Raw genomic sequence first — 22919 nt, 5'->3', positions numbered from 1 at the left:
AATAATAAAAAAAACAACCTCTGATTGCTCACCTGTTCCTAATAAGATGCTCGTGACCTCACGTGAGGACCAATCATCAGACACGACTACAGACACCTGTTCAAGTGCGCAGACAATTAAAAACAGACATTACCTAAAAGTGAGCTGTTGTTGTCCATCCTAAAATGAAATGCGAGCTGCTCGTACATTTTTCATGCTAGCATTATACTAGAAAACAGACGGTAGTTTTTGGAAATATTACTGTAGACCTACTACAAAGCTGGTTTGAGAGTCATTTCTGTTGTTTGTAGCAGAAAATCCGGCATCTTTGTTTCTAAATGAGCGAAGAAATCAGCTCGTTATATTAAACAGGTCACCTGATATGCTCCAGGTCCAAACAGCAGATAGTTATACTAAATAAACTTCTAATGGGATGCAAAAGTGTCCTTTTTGTTTTGAGACAATAAGCGTGAACTGGTGACACGCTTCATTCTCAAACCCGCCATCGTTTGACAGCAACTTCTCTTGCGTCATATTTGTGCGCCGCTTGTCTCGTCGCTGTGGAGGACTCGTCGAGCATGGGGCACCTTGGAGGTTTATTTCTTCTGCTCGCGCCGCTCTTCTGGCATTATTTTTGTGGTAGGATGCAGGGGTTGCAGTTGCATGTTTGTTAAAGAAAAATCACGCGCTTGTATTCTGTGTTCTGTGTAGTACTGAAAGATGTCGGCGTGCTGCCCTCCTGTCACTTTGAATGAAGTCTGCTTTCAGTGCTAACCGCCGTAATGAACCTGATAGTTGACTCATCTTGTGCTCACTTATTTTGTGTTACTTAACAGCTATGTTACGCTGCAGGAATACAGGCGGTCAAAGTTTTAACGCTGCACAATGTACATTTCTTTTGTATTTTGACTGAAACGTACGTGCGAACCTGTCAATAAACACGAAAATGTTGTCATTTGAATCCTTATTTGTAAGGGATGGAGTTTGCATTTCTAAGACTGTAGAGATGGAAAACACTTTTAGATTTTGACATTTTTGACACATGCAAGAAACGGTAGTAATAATAACGATAAAAAGAATGATAAAAGGAAAATAAGTTTTTAGACCATATGTCTGGAAAAACCGATCGATTACAGCCTGCTAAATGACATTTTTAAAATGTTAGATGCTGGTAACTTTACTCGTATTTTGTTTTCCTGTATGGCAGAACTATAGCAATGTAAAAGGCTCTTTTAGTCTTTATGGAATAATTTCAGTTTACGCCAACACATGCCTTCTTATAAAATGTTATGAAATATTGCCTGCAAGAAAACAACAATTAATTTGAATGAAAAAAATGTCCTTGTAGTTGTTTCACAAAGTACAACAAAGGAGACTTATCCCAAACATTTAATCCATCAAGCTTGAGGCTAAAGTTGACCTGTAACAGTTGAAAAAGGGGAGTTAAAGAAAAATAAGAGAACTGAATTGTCTCTAGAAGTTATCGGCATTGCCGCTTTGGTCTGGGTGACTCATCGGTTGTATTATCAACTGACATTTTGCACAGTGACAGTAAAACTGTCCTCCTTTGTGTATTTCAGGAGTTGAAGGTCACTCTCTGCCAAACTGTCATGAGCAGCTAGAGTTCAGATGCAGCGATGGCTCATGCCTCTCCCGGCTGAAGAAGTGTGATGGGCGCTCAGACTGTGAGGATGGATCAGATGAACGCCACTGTAGTGAGTTGACAGGGGGATGGCAGCCCTAATCAAACACATCTGTATACTGTTTTGCGTTTCACTTTAATTTCCAAGGAGGAAAAAACAAGAACTCTTTCAGTAAGGCATGAACAAGGCAACAAAGCAACAGATAAATGTTAGAAATGCATGGCTTTTAAAAGGACAAAATAAGTTGCTCTCTCCTGAATAATGAAAACTGGCAAATTGAAACATTTTTAGCATCAGTTAAAATTGTTTTTGAGTCAAATAATTAGTTTCCTCTCGATACAGCCAAAAAAATACAGCGGAAAACTTTTACTTTTGTGAAGGGATTTAAAAAGTACCGTACCTGGTGAGCACTTTCTTTGCTGACAGATTGTGGAGGTCAGTGCAAAACTCATGTTGTTCAGTCCTTTAATGAATAATAAAATACAGTAGAATGCCTCTCAAAAGCATTATTATTATAGCACCAGTAAGCTATCACAATCAGTTTATGCCTCAAATTCATACATAACATTTGGGATAGTCCAGATTAAAGATCAATTCCCAGAATTTTCCCAACTTTTTCCACATCATTGATTGTATTTTAATGTGGTAGCAACTGAAAGGTTCAAATGGTCTCTTTTATAGTTGTAGCTGATTATGATGACATGTTTAGTCTTGTTGGTATACTTTTGAACTTCTCCTTCAAACCAATAATCCAAACTATTCCATAAACTCTCTGAAAGAACTTTCATCCTAAATGAATATCAATAATCTCAATGTAATTCTGATCCTTTCAATGTCGATCTTCCCTTCACAAGTCATGTCAGATGTCGTATTACTCTTTCTGTGCAGCAAAAAAGAAAATCTAATTTTCTCCAACTGTGTGGGAAACTGTCATCCCAGCATTTTTGTTTTCCTAATCCTGCTGAGGTCATTCGAGCCTTTGATACTGAATTTCAAAAAAATTTGGTGTTCAGTGTTAACTGCAAGTTTGCTGTGAAGAGCTCAGCGAGAAAGATCCCCTGAAAGGACTTAATGTGCTTTCAGGCATTAAACATTAACACTAATGATGTTAGGAACGCCAGCGGGCATGAATGTCTGCCGTGTTGCCAAGAGCCCCTGAAAGGCAGTGGTTTAACTGCCTAAAGATAGACCAAATGTTAATTTCCTCTCATTTGAATCTGACTTTCTTGGAAGTCTTCAGTGTCAAATTACATCTCAATGTTGTGGTATAGAATAGCTTCTACCATGACAGAAGCTTTCATTGATGTGGAAACAGTCATTGCCAGCAGGAGAGAAGAAACCTGGAATGAACCATCAGTAACCATCACGTCTCTCTGACTTTAACACTCCCTCTGCTCAGCAGGTTATCCTCTTCCTTTTGTTCCTGATCCAAAACCTGTTTTGAGAGAATTTGCCTGCGCTTGGCCCACATTTATAAAACAGTCTTACCTAACAGCATCGTTGAGATTTCACCTTTAAAGTATCTCAATGAGTATTAGATGCTCAGAAAAGGTGTTGTTTGATCAAATATGGGTTCATTTCAGCCTCTTGGCTGAAATCGCATCAAATATCTTTTCTTTCTTCTGCTAGGGATTTGTCTTCTCTGTCTTATCTAGAAGAAACTGAATACTCTACTGAGCTCAGATTAAAATTCTTTGGATTATATTCACAGTAAAACCTTGTTCCTCTCCTGTATTAATAACCTGCAGCTCTGACTCTTTGCAGGCCACGTGTGGTGTAAGGACGGTGAATTTGCCTGCCACAGTAGACGATGCATATCGGCAAAGCTCCTATGTAACGGCGTTCACGATTGCAGTGACGGGACGGACGAGGACTCCTGCTATAACTGCACCGCTGGTTTCTTCTCCTGTGGGCTGTCTGATGCCTGCCTGCCAAGAAACAAGCTCTGCAACGGATGGACAGATTGCAAAGACGGACGGGATGAGACGCGGGAGCTGTGCGGTTCCACCGAGCCCATCTCTCAGAGCGCTTCTGCATGTGCAGCGTCGGAGTTTCAGTGTGGAGACGGAGAGTGCATCCGCCACACCTGGAGGTGTGACCACCAGCCGGACTGCACTGACGGCAGCGATGAGGAAAATTGTGGTGAGTGTTGTTACACGGCTGCATGTCCTGGACAAAATGCTAAAGTCTAAATCAGTTTTCTTAACATTTCTATGTTTTAATGCAAGAAACACAAGAACATAAGCATTCCAAACAAGTCCCTAATTTCAGTCACTATCTGAGCTGATCCAAAGAAGGTTGGTTTGGGAAGAAAAATGTGGGAAGTTGTATGATCTTAGTCACACATACAGGGAAAAGTTACAGATGGAAGGATGTGCCTGCTTTATCACATGAGCTGCAGCCTCAACATGCAGAAAACACAAGATCCAACTAGAACACATAGGAAACCAGTGTACACGATGACATGGATTGATATAATTAATAGGGAACGTTAATGCTTACTGCTGGAAAGGGTCTCCTTGAAGGTATTTGTGGTGTGGTTTGAATGAAAGATTATAACTATGTCGGGATGTGGAGAGCTTTGGGAGAGAAGCAGGAATGCTGGTTTTTAAATGGTCGGTCTAAAGAAGTTACAAAGCTTAACAGATGAGTGGTATTAGATAATTGTTGGGCAAGAGGTTGGTTTAAAGTGTCGAGACACCAGTTTCCAAACAGCTCTAGGAAGCTTTTAAACTAGTCTGCTGGCTGTTATAGACATATCCCAGATAGCGGGGTATTTGGGTCGTACCCATCCCTATTTTAGTCTTATTTTGGTTCCTATGGCTCGGTTACATCTGAACAAAATTTGGACAAAACATTTCTTTGCTGAATGTTTTGAATGTTGTTTTGAATATTTATCACATTTACATTGCTGATGCTCTGCTGATCATTCAGCAGGGGGCAGTGTTTACCTTTCTAGTCAGCACAGTGGCTTTACGGGCAGTCTACCAGCAGCTTCAGATTATAGACTGTACGTGTATACTGCAGGAAACATGTTGGGTTGTTGTTTGGGATGCAGACAATCAGAAAACTATTTATAGCTGTTCACAGATTATTAAATACTTCTGATACAATCAGCAGATAGCATGAGGTTAAATGGCCCAGGGTCTGTATAATCACTAATAGAAAACCTGACTGATGTCCCTGGCTGTTGCTGTTTAATTGTTTATCATTTGACTGGACATTAGCACAGCAGCTTGAACTGACTCTTTGATTGTCGAATGTGGTGGTGGAAGGGACGGGGTCAGGAGTTCAGGACCAGGATAGAAACATATTCTGAATGGGTAATGTAGAGCAGAGAGTCGACTAAAGGGGGTGAGACACAAATGACAGTAAACAGGAAAACTGACAGCCTTGATCTTATTAACAAGTTCTTATCACAAGGGCATGTCCAAGATTGGCTCTGTGTTGTCTGGATCTGGCTTTGGATGGACTGTGTCAGGCTGTCTTTACAGTTGCAGAATAAACTTACTTTATTTAGATATCCAAGACATTATCGTCAATCTTATTGTTACCAGTAATGGGTTAAATTGCAGTTATCCAAAATAAAAACATTTATAATGCAACTTGGAGTATTCAAAAATCTCAGTATCATTTTTTAATGTAAAAACTATACATCTGTGTTCATATTTTAGATGTTTGTGGATGTCATTGTTTCAATCCAGACAGCTGTTGCAGTTTTTTTTTTTTTTTTTAGAGTTACTGACGTAGAAATAATGTAACTGTGACTTTTCATGCAGTCTTGACATTTCTGCCTCATACCATGCTTCGATTTTGACAAGTCAAATGTTGAATGTAGTTAACTTCCATTCTGGTTAATAGGAATGTGATTTTAACGAGGAGAGCTGCTGGCATGACTATCTAAAATATGATTGTGGATAGTCGGAGAACACTTTTTCATTTTGAAAATGACATCCTCTCTACATGTCAGTTAATATCCAGAAAACCTATGTGGAAATGTGCAGTTTTTACCCTTACTCCGTCTCAGACTATGAGATGAATCATATCCTTTAAAGAATTCCATTGTGCGTAACAATTTTCGTTGGTAAGAAATGTAACCTTGCTGTCGGCTGTAGTTCAACCCTCACACCTCATCCTGACATCGTGTAGAAGGGGATTAGTCGCAGAGTAACTCAGTTCTCACCAGTTTGACATTTAAAGTAACACACACACACACACACACACACACACACACACAATATGCTTTATCAAAATCATCCACAGCTCTTTTTCCCTAACTACACAAGCATAATGCAAATTTTTATCACATCATTCATTATACTTTGTTGGGTAGAGAGATATTTCCAGAATAGATTTGCATGTCAGCCTTTTCTAATGCTGGTCCTCTGCTAACAGATTCCTCTGATCCAATTCATGATTCTTTGTTAGCCAACCCTTGCATAGCACAAAGATTCTATCACAATACTCGTTACGTCACATTTTAAACAATTTCCAAGTAAGAAAATGTGTTTCATTTTAGGTTATCATACATTTTTATCATTTATCGTTATCATTTTTTTTTCTTCCCCATTTCAAATAAATGGGTAACAAGCTCAAACATTTTGTCTCAGTCATGGTGACGAAGTGGAAAGTGCAGCACTCCTAAATGTTGACATTTTGAAGATGGAGCATGTTCCACCAAAACTGTCATAACATTTACAAGGGTTTTACAGAGTATTCTGAGTGAGTAAACACACATGATTCATTAAAACAAGAAGTGTTAACTGAAAAAGAAAGGGGGAGGCAAAAAAAGCACAAACTTAGATAGCTAGGAGAGGCCTTTGTGATTGAAATGAAGTGGCAGAAATTAATTCACAATTCAATTCAGTTTGTTTTTGTAACACCAACCGACAACAAAATTCAAGAAGACATTTTACAGAGAAGGTAAAGTTTTTGCTGCACTAACACTCAAATCCTTATTTCCTTGATTGTTTCTTCCATTGTAGAACTCGTGAGGTCCTTTTGTCATCGTTTTGTACACCTGTAACTTATGCATAAGTTGTGAAACTCCTCCAGTTCTACTTTTGGATGAGATATGCCTTCGGTTGCTTTTCCGACATCCTCATTAGTCCATGGTCTGCATGCAAACACAGTGTGATGTTCAGTATCACTGCAGATTTGGTGCCTCAATTAAAGGTAACTTTTGCATTTCCTTTACTTGGTTGGTCTGTAGGTTTTTCTGTTCAATTTAAAGTTTCCAAACAGATCCTGTGTTTCCTAACCTTGAATTTTTTTTTCTTCATTTACTGCATTTGTAATGGAGTGGCTGTTGGTTCTGGAGGAGCTGTTGGACATGTTTGTGCCAATTGTCTTAAGTCAGGGTAGACTGATGGCGTTTGGATAAAGTGAAGGAGTCGATAAAGGTCCAAGTGGAAGGTCCGGTCTCGGTCCATGTCTCCTATATGTTACATTGTCACCTTCTCTGTCAGTCAGTCATCACTTCTGTGTTTGTGTCCATCTTTCTATCTTCTCTGCCTTCTTGGTGACTTTTAATTTCAACACGCTTTTCTCCCTTATGCCAGTTAAACATAGACTGAATCTCACACCTCAGTGTCGACAGCGTTGGTCTGTCATTCACTTTAGTCCACACTGATTTTCCTGTCTGAGGTAATTCTTAGAGGTTTTAGGCTGACATTCATTATTCACAGGAGTGAACTCCTACTCGTTTTCGTGTTTTTTTTTTTTTTTGTTTGTTTTTTTTACTTTCCCACTTTCCCACGACTGCATCTCTCAAAATGTCAAGTTGTCCATTATTTTGATTTATTACGTGAGCAAAGTTGGCGACATTCTCTTTAGCCTCAGTCATCGGCGTCGCGAGACCCTTTTCACGGGGGCACGTGCCCCCCTGTAGATCTGAGATGCCCCGGTATCAGTGACGTGCACAGGAGAAAAAAATAATATAGGCAAATATGATTTCATATTTCAACATGATTTTCTGTATAATTCGTCATTTTGATTGAAGTTTCCTAAAATAAAGTCTTCAGAGTCAATCATTCAGATTCACCAGACACCTGGAGATTTAGGCAAAAGGGAGGGGTGCGGGCGTTGCGGGGGGCAAGCAGCACGCTTCACTAGAAAAAAAAAAAAAACAAGCGCGCACGCGACCGGGCGGCAGAGACACTGTGGGAGTAGAGCGACTGCCCTGACTGCCTGGAAAGGTGAGCTTGAAATGTGTACACAGTGCCTAGGCTACAAGACATGATCACAATCAACTTCTCTCGAATCCAATGTCGAGTTTAGGACGTTTAGTGACCATAAATAATCTGACAGCCAGCTACTGTTTAGGTAGCAAAAAAAACACCGACAGCCAGCTAGCTTGCAGTCAACGTTTTACATGGCTCAGGTTGTTTTGTGGTAGGCTACCAAACTAAGTTACAGGCAGCTGATGACATTTCGTTTTATCAAGCAAGATGAATGATGGAAATAAAGCACAATTCAAATTATTCACCTGCATGTTGTGTTAAAATGCAGACAAGTTGAAATGCCCACGGAAAAGAGGGAGAGACAACTTAAGGAGGCAGCTAATTTAGCTGCCTCCTTAAGTTGTAGAGAGGTCCTTCTCAAAGCTCAAGATTGTGAAAACCAGGCTTAGAAACCAGTGTGGGCAAGAACGGCTGTCCGACCTCCTCCAAAGAAATAACTGCGCCCCTGTTGTGCCCCTGTATAGTATTGGGTCAGCTGACGCCCCTGGCCTCAGTTGTGATTGATGCTAATAAGAAAATGTTACCATGCAAACACACTACCGTGAACATGTCAAACATTATACCTGTTGAAACTGAGTGTTGACGTCACTTGATGATAAATTGTATGGAAAACTTGGCATTTTTTCTGCTCCTTGCCTCCCTCTACAGTTGTGGGATGTAACGCCACTGTCGTAAAATCAAACTTCCCTCTGAGACATGCACAGCTAAACAGCTGAAATTGTTGTCATGCTTCAGAGGCTGGCAAAAGAAGCCACCAAAATGTCAAGATTCAAGGTAAGGTAATGTAATAGGACTTAACAAGAACAAGCCTGCTTATTTTTTAGATTTTAATATATATGTGATGGACAAAAATGCTCAAAATAGACAAAAAAACAAACAAACAAGCAACTGTTCTAGTTGATCTGTAACACAGTTTGCTTTCTCCGATTTACATTCTTTAAGAATTTCAATGTGGTGTTTGTGAAATCAAGACGTGCAATATAATGAGCACTGCATATATTACAGTGCCATGTGTTACGAATGAGCAGAGAACCGTTTGAAAGGGTGCAAACTTTCAAGACCTTGAGGTGACACTTGCAAAAACTGACTAAACATTTTTACGCGAGAAGAACTTATTTCCAAATTGGTCTGAAACCAAACTGAGGTGGTGAACTGAGGCCTAATCTGTGAGGTCGACTGGATAACAATAAGGTTATAACTTATGTGTCAATCACGAATGAAAAACATGAAACTGATTACCATGCTGCTGTTGTGATGTTGTGTATTTCCCGTTAGTCATGATGCGGAGTACTGAAGTAAATCTTGGATCAACCACAGCTTCAATCCAATCTTTTTTTTATTTTTATGACAAGCGTCCCCTGTATTTGTAATGGTGACTGTCTTTTTCTTTTTTTCCCTTATTTTACTTGTGCATGTCAAAGGTCAGTGTACTTCAAAACGAAGCATATGGTTTTAAGGTTCACAAACTTATCTCGTGTTTAACATTCTTGCTTCATGATATGTTTGAGAGCGCAAGAAAAAGTCAAATACCAGAAAAAGAATATTTGGGTCATAATAGATTCATTTTAGCAAATTGAATAATTGACTCAGATGAGTGAGCAGCAACAGGCTCGTTCGTTACTGCTGCTGATGAAATGTATGTTCTTGCAGGTCAGAACGAGTGTCAGGTCAATAATGGCGGCTGTTCTCATTTTTGTTTGGACCAAAAGATGGGTTTCCTCTGCCGCTGCCCCGACAACATGAAACTGGTGGACGACAGCCAATGTGAGGGTGAGTGAAATCCTTTAGTTTATCATCACCAGTGAATTGTCCTCACATTTTATTTGTATGGTGGAGCTTCTACAGTTATTTTCAGATGTGCACACTATAAGAACAGGGCTGCTGGTCAGTGAGGTTGAGAGTGTTTACTTCTTGGTAACTGATTAGCGTGTATAAATCATTCAGGTTAACTAACTGAGCATCATGTTTGTGCATCTATAATAAGACCTTGATACTCATTGCTTGTCTTTGCAGAGATTGACGTGTGCCTGGAGAGCGATGTGTGTGATCAACTGTGTGCTCCGAAAAACAGCAGCTTCACATGTGACTGCCACCAAGGTTACCATGTGACTCCAACTACTGGAGAGTGCAAGGCCAACGGTGAGTAACTAATCATGTCACTCCTCAGCTGCTGATGACAAAAGTTTCTACATAGAGATGATCACAGAGGTGATAACTCATCGTGTTGTCTTGCATGTCCCATTTTCATTCACTAGTTTCCCAAGTTAATAAATCACAATTAAAGAATTTGTCCGAGGAAACTGGCTTCAATTCGCATGAACTTCTCAGCCTGCTATCAACATGTTTCAAACTGAACTTAATACAAAAAACATTTTAAGCATCAGTACTTGAGCAGAATGTCTTGGACAATAAGTTGATTGAGTCAAATGTGCTTTATTTACAGCTTATTTTTTTACTGCTCATGTACATGTACTCATGCACTCACATCTTTGCCCTTACAGTCAGAGGATATTGTGGCTCAGTTATGCTGCTGGGGGCATTTTGTGTTGCTGTGGTGTGAATCTGCCTGCCCTCTTAGAAAAAAATCAGGAGGAAGTTGCTCTGTGTCATCTCCTCTTCTGTGAGAACACATCTCTATCCCAACAAGTAATGCCCCACCCATGGGCCCCGAGACCACTGAATGGTTTGAGGATGAAAATGAAGTGAATTCTTTTTAGTGTGCTTTACAATCATTGGATCGTAACCCAGTTACACACCTCTGGGAGATTTTAAACAGATGTGCTAAACAACACTCTCCACAACCATTAGCAGAGCTCAAAATGTGGGAATATCTATTAGAATAATGGTGTTCTTCCCGTCTGCAGAACAGGACCAAACATCTTAACTGGGTCAGTCACCACGCACCACCTTACTGGCATGACTCAACACAAGCGGCAGAGTTTCCATGATGTTTTTCCTAGCTCCGTCTTCCTTTTCCCAAGAAAAAATGTATTTTGTATAAACAACAAGCAAAAGAAAAACACAGCGTCCAAAGATAACCCAAAGTATCATTCACAGAAGACCTTCTGCTCGTGAGGTGTGCAGACATTTTGCTCGGCAACATAATGAATGAATTGCTTTCATATTGTGCCTCTTATATAATGTACTGAAATGTTTCTTTTAAAGAAGAAAAAAAAAACTGCAATTGTTGTGCATCAGGAAAATCTGAGACATGAATAAAGATATGGTTCAGATCAATGATTTTACACAAACATCAGTAGAACTCGTCTGATGCGCGATGTCCTGTTGGTCATGTGTTTATTTTCATACAGAGCAGATAACTGAGATCTGACACAAGTGATCAAACAAGTGTTGTAAAGCAGGATATGGACACATGCACAATACATAGAGCCTGTCCTTTTGAGAATGGATTTGGCAAGGACTAATGTTAGTACACAGTGCTGGGTCAACATCTGATGTTTGATAAGGGAGTGACTTGGATGTGTATTTGCATACATCAGCCATAAAATATCTGTGGGATTTTGTTAGATTTGTTCAGTTTTGATCCAGTATGTTTGCTAAGGGTAAGTGTCTTAGTGTAGTTAAGCCCTCCGTGTCACTAGTTTCAAACATTTCAGACTCTGGTAGTATCAACCTGCTTCTCCCAATAAATAAAGTTCAGAGGAATAAGAAAGATACAGTTTTTTGTGTGTTTGTGTCATTCCAGGAGATGAGGCTCTGCTGGTTTTCACCACTTCAACAGGAATTCAGTTGGCAAATCTTATGCGCTCAGAGTATAAGCCACTGGCCCCAAATGTACCAGGATCGGGTCCTGTGGCGGTGGTGGCTTCTAATCACACACTGTACTGGGCCCAACAAGGAAGCGGCTCCATATACAGGTAACACAGTTGTGGTCTTTTGTAAAAGTACAACATGTGAATGTAAATGCAGCAATAAAGTTATGCCCCTATTTTCCATCTTTTTTCTGAGTCGGCTTCTGTTTAATGGGAGGACAAGTAAAGTTAAAACAGACATTCTTTCCCTTGTGTTTTCTCTGTGCCTCCAGTGGTATCCTGGCCCTTACTCTGGCCAAATGGTGTAAATGTTCACTTTTGAGGATTTATTCTATTTTCCTCAGGGTATCTGACAATGACAGTGTGTTTCTACAAAATTATACATAATGCTCAATGAGTGAGAGTATACCAAAAGAGCTCCTTTTCACAGTATCTCACTGACTTGATTTTAAAATAGCTTTGCACAAATGTTAACAGTTCTGCACAACAGACAGGTTAGATGATACTCTCCTTTGATATTAAGTGCCATCATATTTTATTGACAGAATTTAAAACTCCTAATTTACTGAAGGCACTCATGATCAGTTGACCGTAACATCTAACCTGTTCTTTGTGCATAACGGTTACCATCTGTGTAAAGAGTAATAAATGAGTAAATATGTGCAAAGTTGATAATTGCTGCATATTTTATATCTGATATTTAGGTCATAGTTATTTCCCCAAAGCTTAAGGTCTTAAAGTTGAACCATGTTTAACATTTAGACAAAAAGACAACACAAAAGGTTAAAAAGTCTACTGTTTCCACAGTTTAATTTCTGAAGCTTTGCAAAACTGGAACGTTCGCATCATTTTCTTTCACAAAGCCACAACTGTCACTTAGTTCTCTGAGCAGTCTGACAGCATGCAACCCCACTGTCCCGTTTTAAACTTTGCTGTAAATTCTCTTTGATATGACTACAGCAACCAAAGAAGAGTTAGCTGCTACAAAAGAAGTTTAACTTTCATTTGTTAATATATTGTCAGAAAAACTTAAACTATGAATTGACATTACATCGTCATATTCCCCCATATTTGTTTTATGGGTTGTGTTTGATTCTATGTTTTCACTCTTGGATGTTTTTCAGGATTTCATTGGATGAAAAGCCACATGAAGCTGTGCTGGTGCTAAAAGTCCAAGGCTCAGTGTCGGGACTTGCCGTGGACTGGATCCACCACCTTCTCTACTGGACCAGCCAAGAGAGGGGTTTGGTTAACGTGGCACTGCTGGACGGTTCATCCCAGCGCCAGCTCATCACAGGGCTCGACAAACCCTCCGCGGTGGCTGTGGATCCTCTCCAAGGGTAGGTGGACCCCAAGGCATTCAATTCAAAGCATGGCGGCAAGACCATTTAAAGTCACTGTAAAGTCACTCGTGCTTTTGATTTTAGATGAATTTCTTTTCTTTTTCCACATGTGTTTTGGCGCTAAAACACCAGAGCTTAGGGGTGATTAAACACAAAATTCGTGGGGTTTTTTTTCCAGCGAGTAGCAACAGCAGCTGCACACGAGAGGGAGGTGATTGAAGTCTAACCAGTCAGTGTTGTGGCTTAAAGAGCTGTGGAAAAGTAGCAGCCCTCCACCCACACACAGCACAGCATATACCTAGTTAGCGAGACTGATCACGTTTAAAACTTGCACTGATATCTGCAGCGATTCTGACTTTAAGAACAGTGACACACATGATTTTTCTTCGGTCTTATCTGGTCTAATAATGAAAAAGAAATTCTCGTTAGCACGAAAATGTAAAATACAGTCAAGTTTATAATGATGTGCCAAAAAAATCCAACAAACAAAAAGGCAAAGAGCATTAAATGTAAGATCCTTTTATTTTCTCAGGCTCCTCTTCTGGACTCAGTGTGGCAGCTCCCCAAAGATTGAGAGGGCCGGCTTAGACGGCCATGACAGACAGGCTCTCGTCACCTCCTCAATACGCCAGCCTGTTGCCCTCTCTCTAGGTAGGTTCACAAACAAGTTGAGTTTTAGTATAAATCAGTTTCAAACCTCTAAAACATTTTGCTAAATTATTTACATAATTTCCTTTGCAATCTATTGTATGCACCTTTTTTTGATGCACGTTTCCCTTAAAACAGGAACAACACAAATTTATATTTATGCACTTTTAACAAAAGTCACATGGCTGATGTCCCTTCAGGTTCAGTGTCGTGCATCTGAGAATTCTCCTGTCACTCCGTGCTGTTGTTTTTGGTGCACATTCATGAATATGATGTTCTTTTTCCCCTTAGATATGCCTCGCAAGTTGCTGTACTGGTTTGACCTGGGAATGAGGAGCATCTCCAGAGTAAATCTCGACGGCCGTCACCGTAAAACGGTGGTAGAATCTAACGGCTACCTAGATCGGTTGTTTGGTTTCACTGTATTTGAGGTAATTACATTCCTGCAAAAAGTGATTGAGGTCATACCTAAAATTGAACTGATTTTAAGAATTTACATGTAAATAAACTGGAACAAGAATTGGATGGATGGGACATCCCACCTGTCTTGTGCTGCAGTAACTAAAATTCTCCGAAGCCTTAACATACTGTGCCAGTAACCCCAGTGTTCGTTCACCTTGCTTCAGGGATTTTTATACTGGAGTGATGAAGTCACACGCTCCATCTGCCGAGCAAACAAGCACAATGGCACAAATCTCCAGGTGCTGCTGTCTGACGTCACCTCACCTGGTGACGTGGTCCTCGTCCAGCCTGTGCTTCAACCAAACGGTACGACCAGTCATGAAATGATATCTACCAAATGTGCTATATGCCTCAGACTTTTTGTTAAAGTACAGCTTTATGTTCGTCGAGTTTGTTAAATGTGTCACTTTTCCTCTCAACCGATTGTGCAATCCGCTGTTTCTAAGGGCCGTCTGCATGTGGACATCCCGGGGTGATGTGTCAACACTCCTGCGCTGTTGAGCTGCTGTCTGAGAGGCTGCAGTTTAGCTGCAGTTCCCCCCCTGGCATCTCCCGCACACTTCCTGCAGCCACTTTGTCTGATGCCACATTTGCTGGAATCCTCTCTTTGATCTGTAAGACGTCTCTCAAAACATTTCAACATTAGTCTGGCAGCCAAGTTAACATTCTCAATAAAGGTGACGGACAATAAAAGTTTTGACTATCATAGATAGACATTGACCTGAGATCCCTTCAGTTTGTCTGCCTTTCCCCCCCAAAATGAGTGTCATCAAAATGATGGAGAATATCTCCCATCACGCAACATGTTCTTTCACCACCAGCCATAACGTAAACACACTCTCAATGTGCCATTGTGCACACAAATAAGTGGACAACTGTTTGCACAAAGAGTTTCTGGCAGAGAAGAGAGGCTGTCTAGTCAAAGCTGTCAGCCGTAACAGTTTCTAAATGAAATGTGTCATAAAGTGTTTGTACAAGCCTGTCCACAGACAGGACATCATTTTAAATTTCAGGTTTCTTTCAAATTGGACGAGCTTGTTTGTCTTTATGCTTACTTTTAGTTTAGTCTTCAAGTTTGAAAAGAAAAAGGGCGCTCATAACAAAAATATTCTGTTATAATTCAAGGTGTCGATGAGTTTCTCTCAAATGTACAGCATAAATAACAGTAAAGCAATTAGTCGTACCAGCCTCCCATTTGCACACTCAGAGGAGGTGGATGACATCATGCAGAAAGATTACATCAGCCTCCTTATTTACTCTCTGCCAGGTCTGAAAAGGCTCCAGAAAATGATTCACGTCTGATGTGTGTTTCCCAGTGTTCCTCAGTGTGCTGTTGGTGGGAATGGCTGTGTGGTGGTGGAGAGAAGAGTTCTTGCCATCCAGGTCTCTCACCATGCAGAGCATCTCCCTCAAAGAGTCCCGAGACCCGCTCATCATTCAGACGCCACCTGTGGCTCCAAACGCATTTCTAGCCAAGGCAAGTGACGTTTACACGCATAAACACAGATGTGTATTTGCCTTCAGGGTGGAGATGGTATTTATTCCTGCACGTGTACACGTCATTTGCTCCTCTTGGCTATTTTAGAGACAGTTTTTATGGTGTGGTGAGGCAGATCCAGCTGTTAGGAAAAAATACAACATGCACATATAAAGACTACCATAAGCATGAGAAAAGCACATCATGACGTCTCCATAACGTCTTTCGCCGTCCACTGACTGGCTTCTTATTACATGTGATGGTTAATAGCTTTGATTCTTTAGTTTTGTGCCGTTTGTGTTTTTGCATGTGTTTTTCTTGCTGGGTTCATGTAGCGACATGTTTGAGAGCACCCAACGCAACAACAATAGAGTAAATGCGACATTTAACAAAACACAGTGACATTTTATTGTTCCAAAAAAAGATAGACGTAACATTTGCTGTGTGACATGACACAGTTCTGATTTGTTGCAACTGTTTCCTGTTTCTGATGTGTCCTACTTTTATCAGTTTCCTGCAGCACTTCCTTGTGGTTTTTGTCACTGCCCACTACATACTAAAACTCATGCAGGCCTCTGATTCAGCAGGGAAAAGAAAAAGCAAAAAATAGATAAAAAGATTTTTTTTTTTCCCGTCATCCAAACCATTCAAGACCAGGACCAGATAAAACAACAATACTTGGATACATCAAACACTGGATAATCCTACAGAAGATGGAGATTCTTTAATATACAGTTTCAGTTCTTGGAAACTACAATGTGAGTTTAACAGAGTCTTAAGTATTTGTAGTAGTCCACATTTGATATGTCTAAGTCTTTTTTTAAGTCTGTTTTTTTTAACTGGAATTGGCCTAACGTGTTATTTGCCAAAAACGAAAAAAACTGTCTTTAACTGCCAAATTGGAAGCTAGAAATCTGAGGCCAGTTTCAGTGTTATGTCATTGTATATAGAGTGAGTGGTGAGGACAGCAGCTCAAGGAAAGCTGTGCATGTTCTTAGTTTTAGGGGACTGGTTAGAGTGGTACGTTTCGGAAACGGTAAATGACATCAACTAAATACTGTAATAGGTTTTGGGCTCTGTCCAGTCATAAGCAGGAAGTGATATCCAATCCTTTTCCATTAAAATGAGATGTTGTTGTCTCGCGTAATGTTCCGTTTTCTCTCCAGTTTATGCGTTCTTCAGGACCACCGTACAAATGTGACGTTAGACCAAATTCAGTTTTTCAACAAATATTTTCATTTTTAACCCTTTTTTAAAAAATGTTGTCACCTTTCATCACATAAGCAGGGTGCTTGCGCAAGTCTTGAAAGTCTTAATAAGTATGGAATTTTGAAGCACTGTTTTCCAGACCTTGAAAAGTCTTGAATTTTGTGTGAAAGTCTTAATAAAGTATGGAAAATAAACGTATGTTAGAATTTTACAGTATGCTCAAAGGCATTGTGAAATGAGAAATAGGAAGGTAGGCTATAAAACTATAATTTTACTAACTGGTCACGTACTGTATTAACCTAATGGGATGAGATGTGAGTGAAGAGACTGAATTCTACATCCATCCATTCATCCATCCATTCATTTTTTTTAATAGATGGTTTTTGTGACACTTGTTTGATGTGAAATTCATGTACTTGTGATTTTTATGTTTTGAAACGTTTTCATCAGTAAAAGCATAATTTTCTGTGAATAATGCATTTGTTCATTGAATACTAGCCTATAAAAATTAACATTTCTAATAAACACAGTTGGTACAATCTCAACCAATGAAGTAGGAAGTAGGCACACAAGTTACAAGTACATAAAGTTAAGGTCTTGGGGAAAAAAAGTATCAATTTTAATTTGGAAAAAGAGCAAGCACCTTGCATATGACTCAGCTGATGAGTTTATAATATATACACCCCACGATTCTGAGACCTATCACTGTGATTTATGAAGTGATGTCGGTTCAGTCATTATCTGTGTCTCGGTAATGAAGACAAACTACCGCTCCAGAAGTCATGTTAATCCGTTGGTGTTTCCTTTTAAAGAAGTCCTGAAACAGATGTTTGTAACATCACCAGTGGTCTACATGTTAAAGAAAGTTGGCCCATTCAGTGGTTTTTGGAAAAAAAATGTCCTAAACCTGAGGGTTATCTGAGCGCTTTGAATTGTCACAATCGACTAAAGCATCAGCTTCTGAAACGAATGAAAACATGGAATTTGATGGCTTCAACCTTTTGGCTTTTATTTGTGCTTCTTCTCATTATATTGCCTTTCCCCTCATGTTTTAAGCATTTTTCTTTATGTTTGTGTTTATGCATTTGGCAGACGCTTTTATCCAAAGCAACTTACAAATGAGGATGTAACATTGAAGCTAACATCAAAGCTACCAATAAGCTAAATAGAAGGAAAACTACTAGTCAGACTCTGTCAGAGGGAAGTACAGAAAGAGGGAGTGCAGTAGAGGTTAAAAAATACATTTAGCTTAGAATGATCACATCAGAAAACACATCAGGGTCCTCAGGGTGATGCTCACAGACTTTGCATCCAGTCTGAAAGGGATATGCATGCAAAGGGTTAAAAGCTGAAAAAGAAACCTTCACTTATTATTTTTTTTTTTTTTTTTTTTTTTTTTTTTTAGTGACACAAATGAGATGTGTGACATTATTGTCAGTCTGTCTTGGGATTTGTCACTCTGCAGACAGAAAAATACACTTTGATAAGGTTAATTCTGCTTAAAGGCTTATGGTGTGAGGTGTGTCGACTAAGCGGTATTTTCTCGGCCGCCAGGAAACCCTGCTTAAGCTGGACTTGGATGGTTCGACACAGATGGACAGCTGCGGGAGCTTCCCCTGCTGATTTCTCAACCCTGCAGTGACCTCAGAGCCGACCCACCCAAATGATCACCACGACTCATCCCAGCTCCCTTTGGAGCTTCACATCATTCCAGTGATGACATGGATATTTGAGTACTTTGAGGGGAGGAGGCCTGACGTCTTCACTGTTATGCCCTCAGTTTGAGGTATTACTGTTAGTCCTCGTGGTTCTTTGCTGTTGATGATGTGGGCAGCACTGGCGGGAAAAAAATGCACATCTGATTTCTTCTTTAGAGGTCAATCACATTAATAAATACCTTTTTTTTTTTTTGTTTGTTTTTCAACCTTGCCATTAAGCGTGCGGTTTGTGAGGTTAAGAGTTGTATTGAGGCCTTAAAAGTGGTTGTGACATTCAGTGGAAATGATTAATTGGGTAACTGACAGAACAGAAATGGAAACTAAAATATGTTTCTGGTTTCAGCCTTTAAGACGTTCCTGCCTTTTCTTTTTTTCTAAACGTGTTTTATGACTATTGATCGGAAAAAAAAAAAACATTGGTACACTTTCCATCTGTTATCTGAAAATGTACATGCAGTGCATTTATTTTTGTTTAATTGCATTTTGTTCCTTAGTGTTTTTTTCTAACTTTTGCAGTATTAGTTTTTTTACTTTAAAACATCAAACGGATGTTTGGAGTGTAATTTCACTAATTCTTTAAGGAAAAATTGCTGTTCTTTTCGTTTGCTCCTGGGATTATGGGACGCTTGCACTCTTTGGCTTGTCAGTTTGAGGCAGCAGTCAGCACTGTGAATATACTGCAAGCTACCTGTTGCCCTATGAATACTTGAGACGTAAAAGATTGCCGTATGCATTGAAGTGAAAATGTGTCTCCATGTCGATTTAAAGCTGAAAAACATTACATGAGGTGACAAAAGCCTTCATTAGGAGAGAATTTAATCTTGGTCTCAGAATATATTGATTTATTTGTGTCTCAAAGATTCTTTGAATACATCCTAATGTTCCTTTTACATCTACAGGTGCTGGTCAACGAATTAGAATAATTTGAAATAGTGCAATCAATAAATTCTTTGAATGCATTTTTCGTGCAGAAAGCAAATCAGGTGTTCACCGCACCTGTCCTACTCGTTAGACTAATCACAGAACTCGTTACCTGTAAAAAATTTGCTCAGCTGATCTTTCCAAAAGGCCCATTTAGGCCATTTAACTGTGACACTGTTGTTTTATTGAATTAGAATAATGGAGAAACCGTTTCATTGAATTAGAATAATTTTTATTATAATTAGAATCATCACTTTCTCAGTATTTTGTGGCTGCCCCCTTGGCTTGTATGACTGCCTGAAGTCTCCGCGGCATCGATTTGACCAGCTTGTCGCAAGTTTCCGCACTCACAGCTTCCCAGGCAGTGGCGATGTTCTGCTTCAGTTGGTCCAGCGTAGTAGGCTTTCTGTCGCGAATTTTCCGCTTGACGATGGCCCAAAGGTTTTCAATGACATTGAGGTCAGGCGAGTTGGCCGGCCATGCCAAAACTTCAAGCTGTTTTTTAGTGAACCAATCTTTGGTCGACTTTGCTGCATGAGCCGGTGCAAGATGCTGTTGAAATATGAAGTCTTCTTCGCCGAACTGTTCCTCAACAGTCGGAATCAGGAACGTTTCCAGAACATCTTGATATACTGTATCAAGATGTTCTGGAAACGTTCCTGATTCCGACTGTTGAGGAACAGTTCGGCGAAGAAGACTTCATATTTCAACAGCATCTTGCACCGGCTCATGCAGCAAAGTCGACCAAAGATTGGTTCACTAAAAAACAGCTTGAAGTTTTGGCATGGCCGGCCAACTCGCCTGACCTCAATGTCATTGAAAACCTTTGGGCCATCGTCAAGCGGAAAATTCGCGACAGAAAGCCTACTACGCTGGACCAACTGAAGCAGAACATCGCCACTGCCTGGGAAGCTGTGAGTGCGGAAACTTGCGACAAGCTGGTCAAATCGATGCCGCGGAGACTTCAGGCAGTCATACAAGCCAAGGGGGCAGCCACAAAATACTGAGAAAGTGATGATTCTAATTATAATAAAAATTATTCTAATTCAATGAAACGGTTTCTCCATTATTCTAATTCAATAAAACAACAGTGTCACAGTTAAATGGCCTAAATGGGCCTTTTGGAAAGATCAGCTGAGCAAATTTTTTACAGGTAACGAGTTCTGTGATTAGTCTAACGAGTAGGACAGGTGCGGTGAACACCTGATTTGCTTTCTGCACGAAAAATGCATTCAAAGAATTTATTGATTGCACTATTTCAAATTATTCTAATTCGTTGACCAGCACCTGTATAATCTGGTACTTTTTAATGTTAAATGAATAAGCGTCTGTAAAATTAATTTGAAGCCGGCTGTGTTTATTGTTGCCACTTCAATGCTACAACTCGTACTCCATTTGAGGTGAGATTAGAAATAAAGTCGTCTTTTCTTTTTCAGCTCCATTAACAAGAAGAAGTGTCACAAAAAAATAGATTTTTTTTTTTCCTTTCCTTTTCCCAGTCTGAATGCATACAGAAAAAAGACTGTTCCTGGTTAATTCTTGTCCTTCTGCGTCTGATCGTTTGACTTAAAACGGAAGTCAAACATTTTTGTAAAATCATGTATTTGCTAACCTCACAATAGTTTAATAAATACATAGTCATCGATCAATTAGCTTCACGAAGACATTGTCCAAAGATAATAAAATCCATCTGCTGATGTCTTTTGTTAATTGCATAAACAAGTAGGAGATAACCTGGTAATTATTTATTGGCTCTTGTTTTGGCTTAGGCCAAAATAAACTGTGAATTTCTCCTAATTTCAAACTATTCCTTTAATGGAGAAATGAAGCAGCTGTATGAACGGTAACAACATGGCTACGTTGTTTGGTGAAATGATTTGAAGTGAAAAGACTAAGAGATTTTCTTTGGTTCTAAAATGGGAACAAATTTATTTTCTATAGGTTTGCTCTTTGGTGTCAATGTTTGATTGACAGACTTGCCTTGTTTGATCGTTTTTGTGTTAATTTTGTGAATGTGAAATCTTTTGGACCGATAACTGATATATAACTCTGTAAGTGTGTGCTGAAACTGCTGAGCTGTGTTGGGTATTTATTTTAAAGGAAGGGTTTTATTTATTTTGGACGGCAACACTCGCTTTAGGTTATTTGAATGTAGTGTAGCACTGTTTATTGCTGTAAATGAATCGAATAAACAACCTAATATTTTTAGAACATATGTGTCTTTATTCACCTGTTGCACGTTGAGTGAGCTCCTCTCTGTTTCAGAGAATATCCAGGTTAAACAAAAGAATATGAACTTGACAGACCTGAGTACAGTCTGTACTACCTATGTTTTTGTGTGTTTACCTTCTTTACATGTATGATAAGTAGTCAAATGTTAAATACAGTACACCTTTTAAACCTCATCCAACTGTAATATGTTTTCCTGTTTGTTTATGTGTAATAAATACGAGATAAGACAAAGGTGGGCGACTATGCAGATGACCAAAATGCTCTATCATGTCATTTTGTGTGTATAGTTTGTTTTCATGTCGATGCTGGTTATCAGTCTCCATATCATCAATAGATAAATCAGCGAAGCTATTTGTTCATATTTTGTTTAATAATGCAACTTTGTCTCAGTTCACAAAGGGTTAGAACTGTCATATCACACTGAGAAGGTTCTAGTCCAATCCTGTTGGTCTGTTCTCTGAGCAGGCTTTCTATTGATGCTCTGATTACCTTCTTCATGTAAACATTTTGAACAAGCTGTGAGTCTGCCCAGTTGGCTGTGCATCTGTATTTGCCTTATCCATTCTGTATCCCACCACTGGCCCCATGGCAGCTGGGATATGTTTCAATCCCTTTTGACTTATGGATGGATACATAACTGTTTGTTTACAAGAGATGATAAAGTTGAATACCACACGTTTAGAGTAAGTGAGGTGACAGCTTTCAACAAAGGCTCAGTTTTTTTGTGAACAAGAAAAATCACAGAATAAACCTCACTGACTTGCAATCCACAGATTTTTTTTTCCTCAAGCTCCACCAGGAGGTTACCAGTTTTGGCCTTCAGTAGAATATCTCTACAATTATTCAATGGATTACCTTACAGTTTGGTTGAGCTGCAGTTGGGTACCAAAAAAGAAATTGTCAGAACTCTTCTTTCTTGTTGATTGGTTGACTGTTTTCTACTTCCACAGATTTTATAGTTTCAGCTTGTTTGCTGCTGATTTATGCCTAGATTCATGCAAACCTGGTGATGTTCCTATCACCCTCAGCTGAGTTTTGAGTTTATTACAAAACTACAAATATTAACATAGCAACTTAGATTTACTGCCAGTATACGGTACACCCCTGTATTTCCTCCACTGTCATAAAACTATACTGGCCATTATCTAAGCAGAAATGGCCTTGAGTTGAATTTTATTTCCAACATTTGTAGTATTCGTGCATAGTGTACAACTTTGTCAGAATAAAAAAAAACAATGGGTAATTTTTTTTAACCACAGAAATGTGGGTAAA

At 39.5% G+C, this 22919-nt stretch overlaps 1 protein-coding gene across 1 annotated transcript; it reads left to right on the top strand.

The window, feature by feature from the left end:
- The first annotated feature begins 424 nt into the window (after positions 1 to 424).
- On the top strand, positions 425 to 19463 carry LOC142400590 (low-density lipoprotein receptor-related protein 8-like). The gene is made up of 13 exons (XM_075485620.1): positions 425 to 618; positions 1560 to 1694; positions 3387 to 3764; positions 9515 to 9634; positions 9878 to 10003; positions 11571 to 11742; positions 12762 to 12977; positions 13513 to 13631; positions 13920 to 14059; positions 14255 to 14396; positions 14537 to 14704; positions 15407 to 15567; positions 18331 to 19463. The coding sequence occupies exons 1-13, from the start codon at positions 558 to 560 to the stop codon at positions 18397 to 18399; spliced, it is 2007 nt and encodes a 668-aa protein (XP_075341735.1). The 5' UTR covers positions 425 to 557; the 3' UTR covers positions 18400 to 19463.
- The last annotated feature ends 3456 nt before the right edge of the window (positions 19464 to 22919 follow it).

The sequence above is a fragment of the Odontesthes bonariensis genome, chromosome 15, assembly GCF_027942865.1.
Source record: "Odontesthes bonariensis isolate fOdoBon6 chromosome 15, fOdoBon6.hap1, whole genome shotgun sequence".
Classification (NCBI taxonomy): Eukaryota; Metazoa; Chordata; class Actinopteri; order Atheriniformes; family Atherinopsidae; genus Odontesthes; species Odontesthes bonariensis.
This window is presented reverse-complemented; position numbering and strand designations above follow the sequence as displayed.

Excerpts from the sequence above, each read along its gene's own strand:
- LOC142400590 (XM_075485620.1), top strand. The coding sequence starts at position 558 with ATGGGGCACCTTGGAGGTTTATTTCTTCTGCTCGCGCCGCTCTTCTGG. Across the intron at positions 11,743-12,761 it reads GGAAGCGGCTCCATATACAG|GATTTCATTGGATGAAAAGC; the intron begins GTAACACAGTTG and ends GATGTTTTTCAG. Across the intron at positions 14,060-14,254 it reads TTGGTTTCACTGTATTTGAG|GGATTTTTATACTGGAGTGA; the intron begins GTAATTACATTC and ends ACCTTGCTTCAG.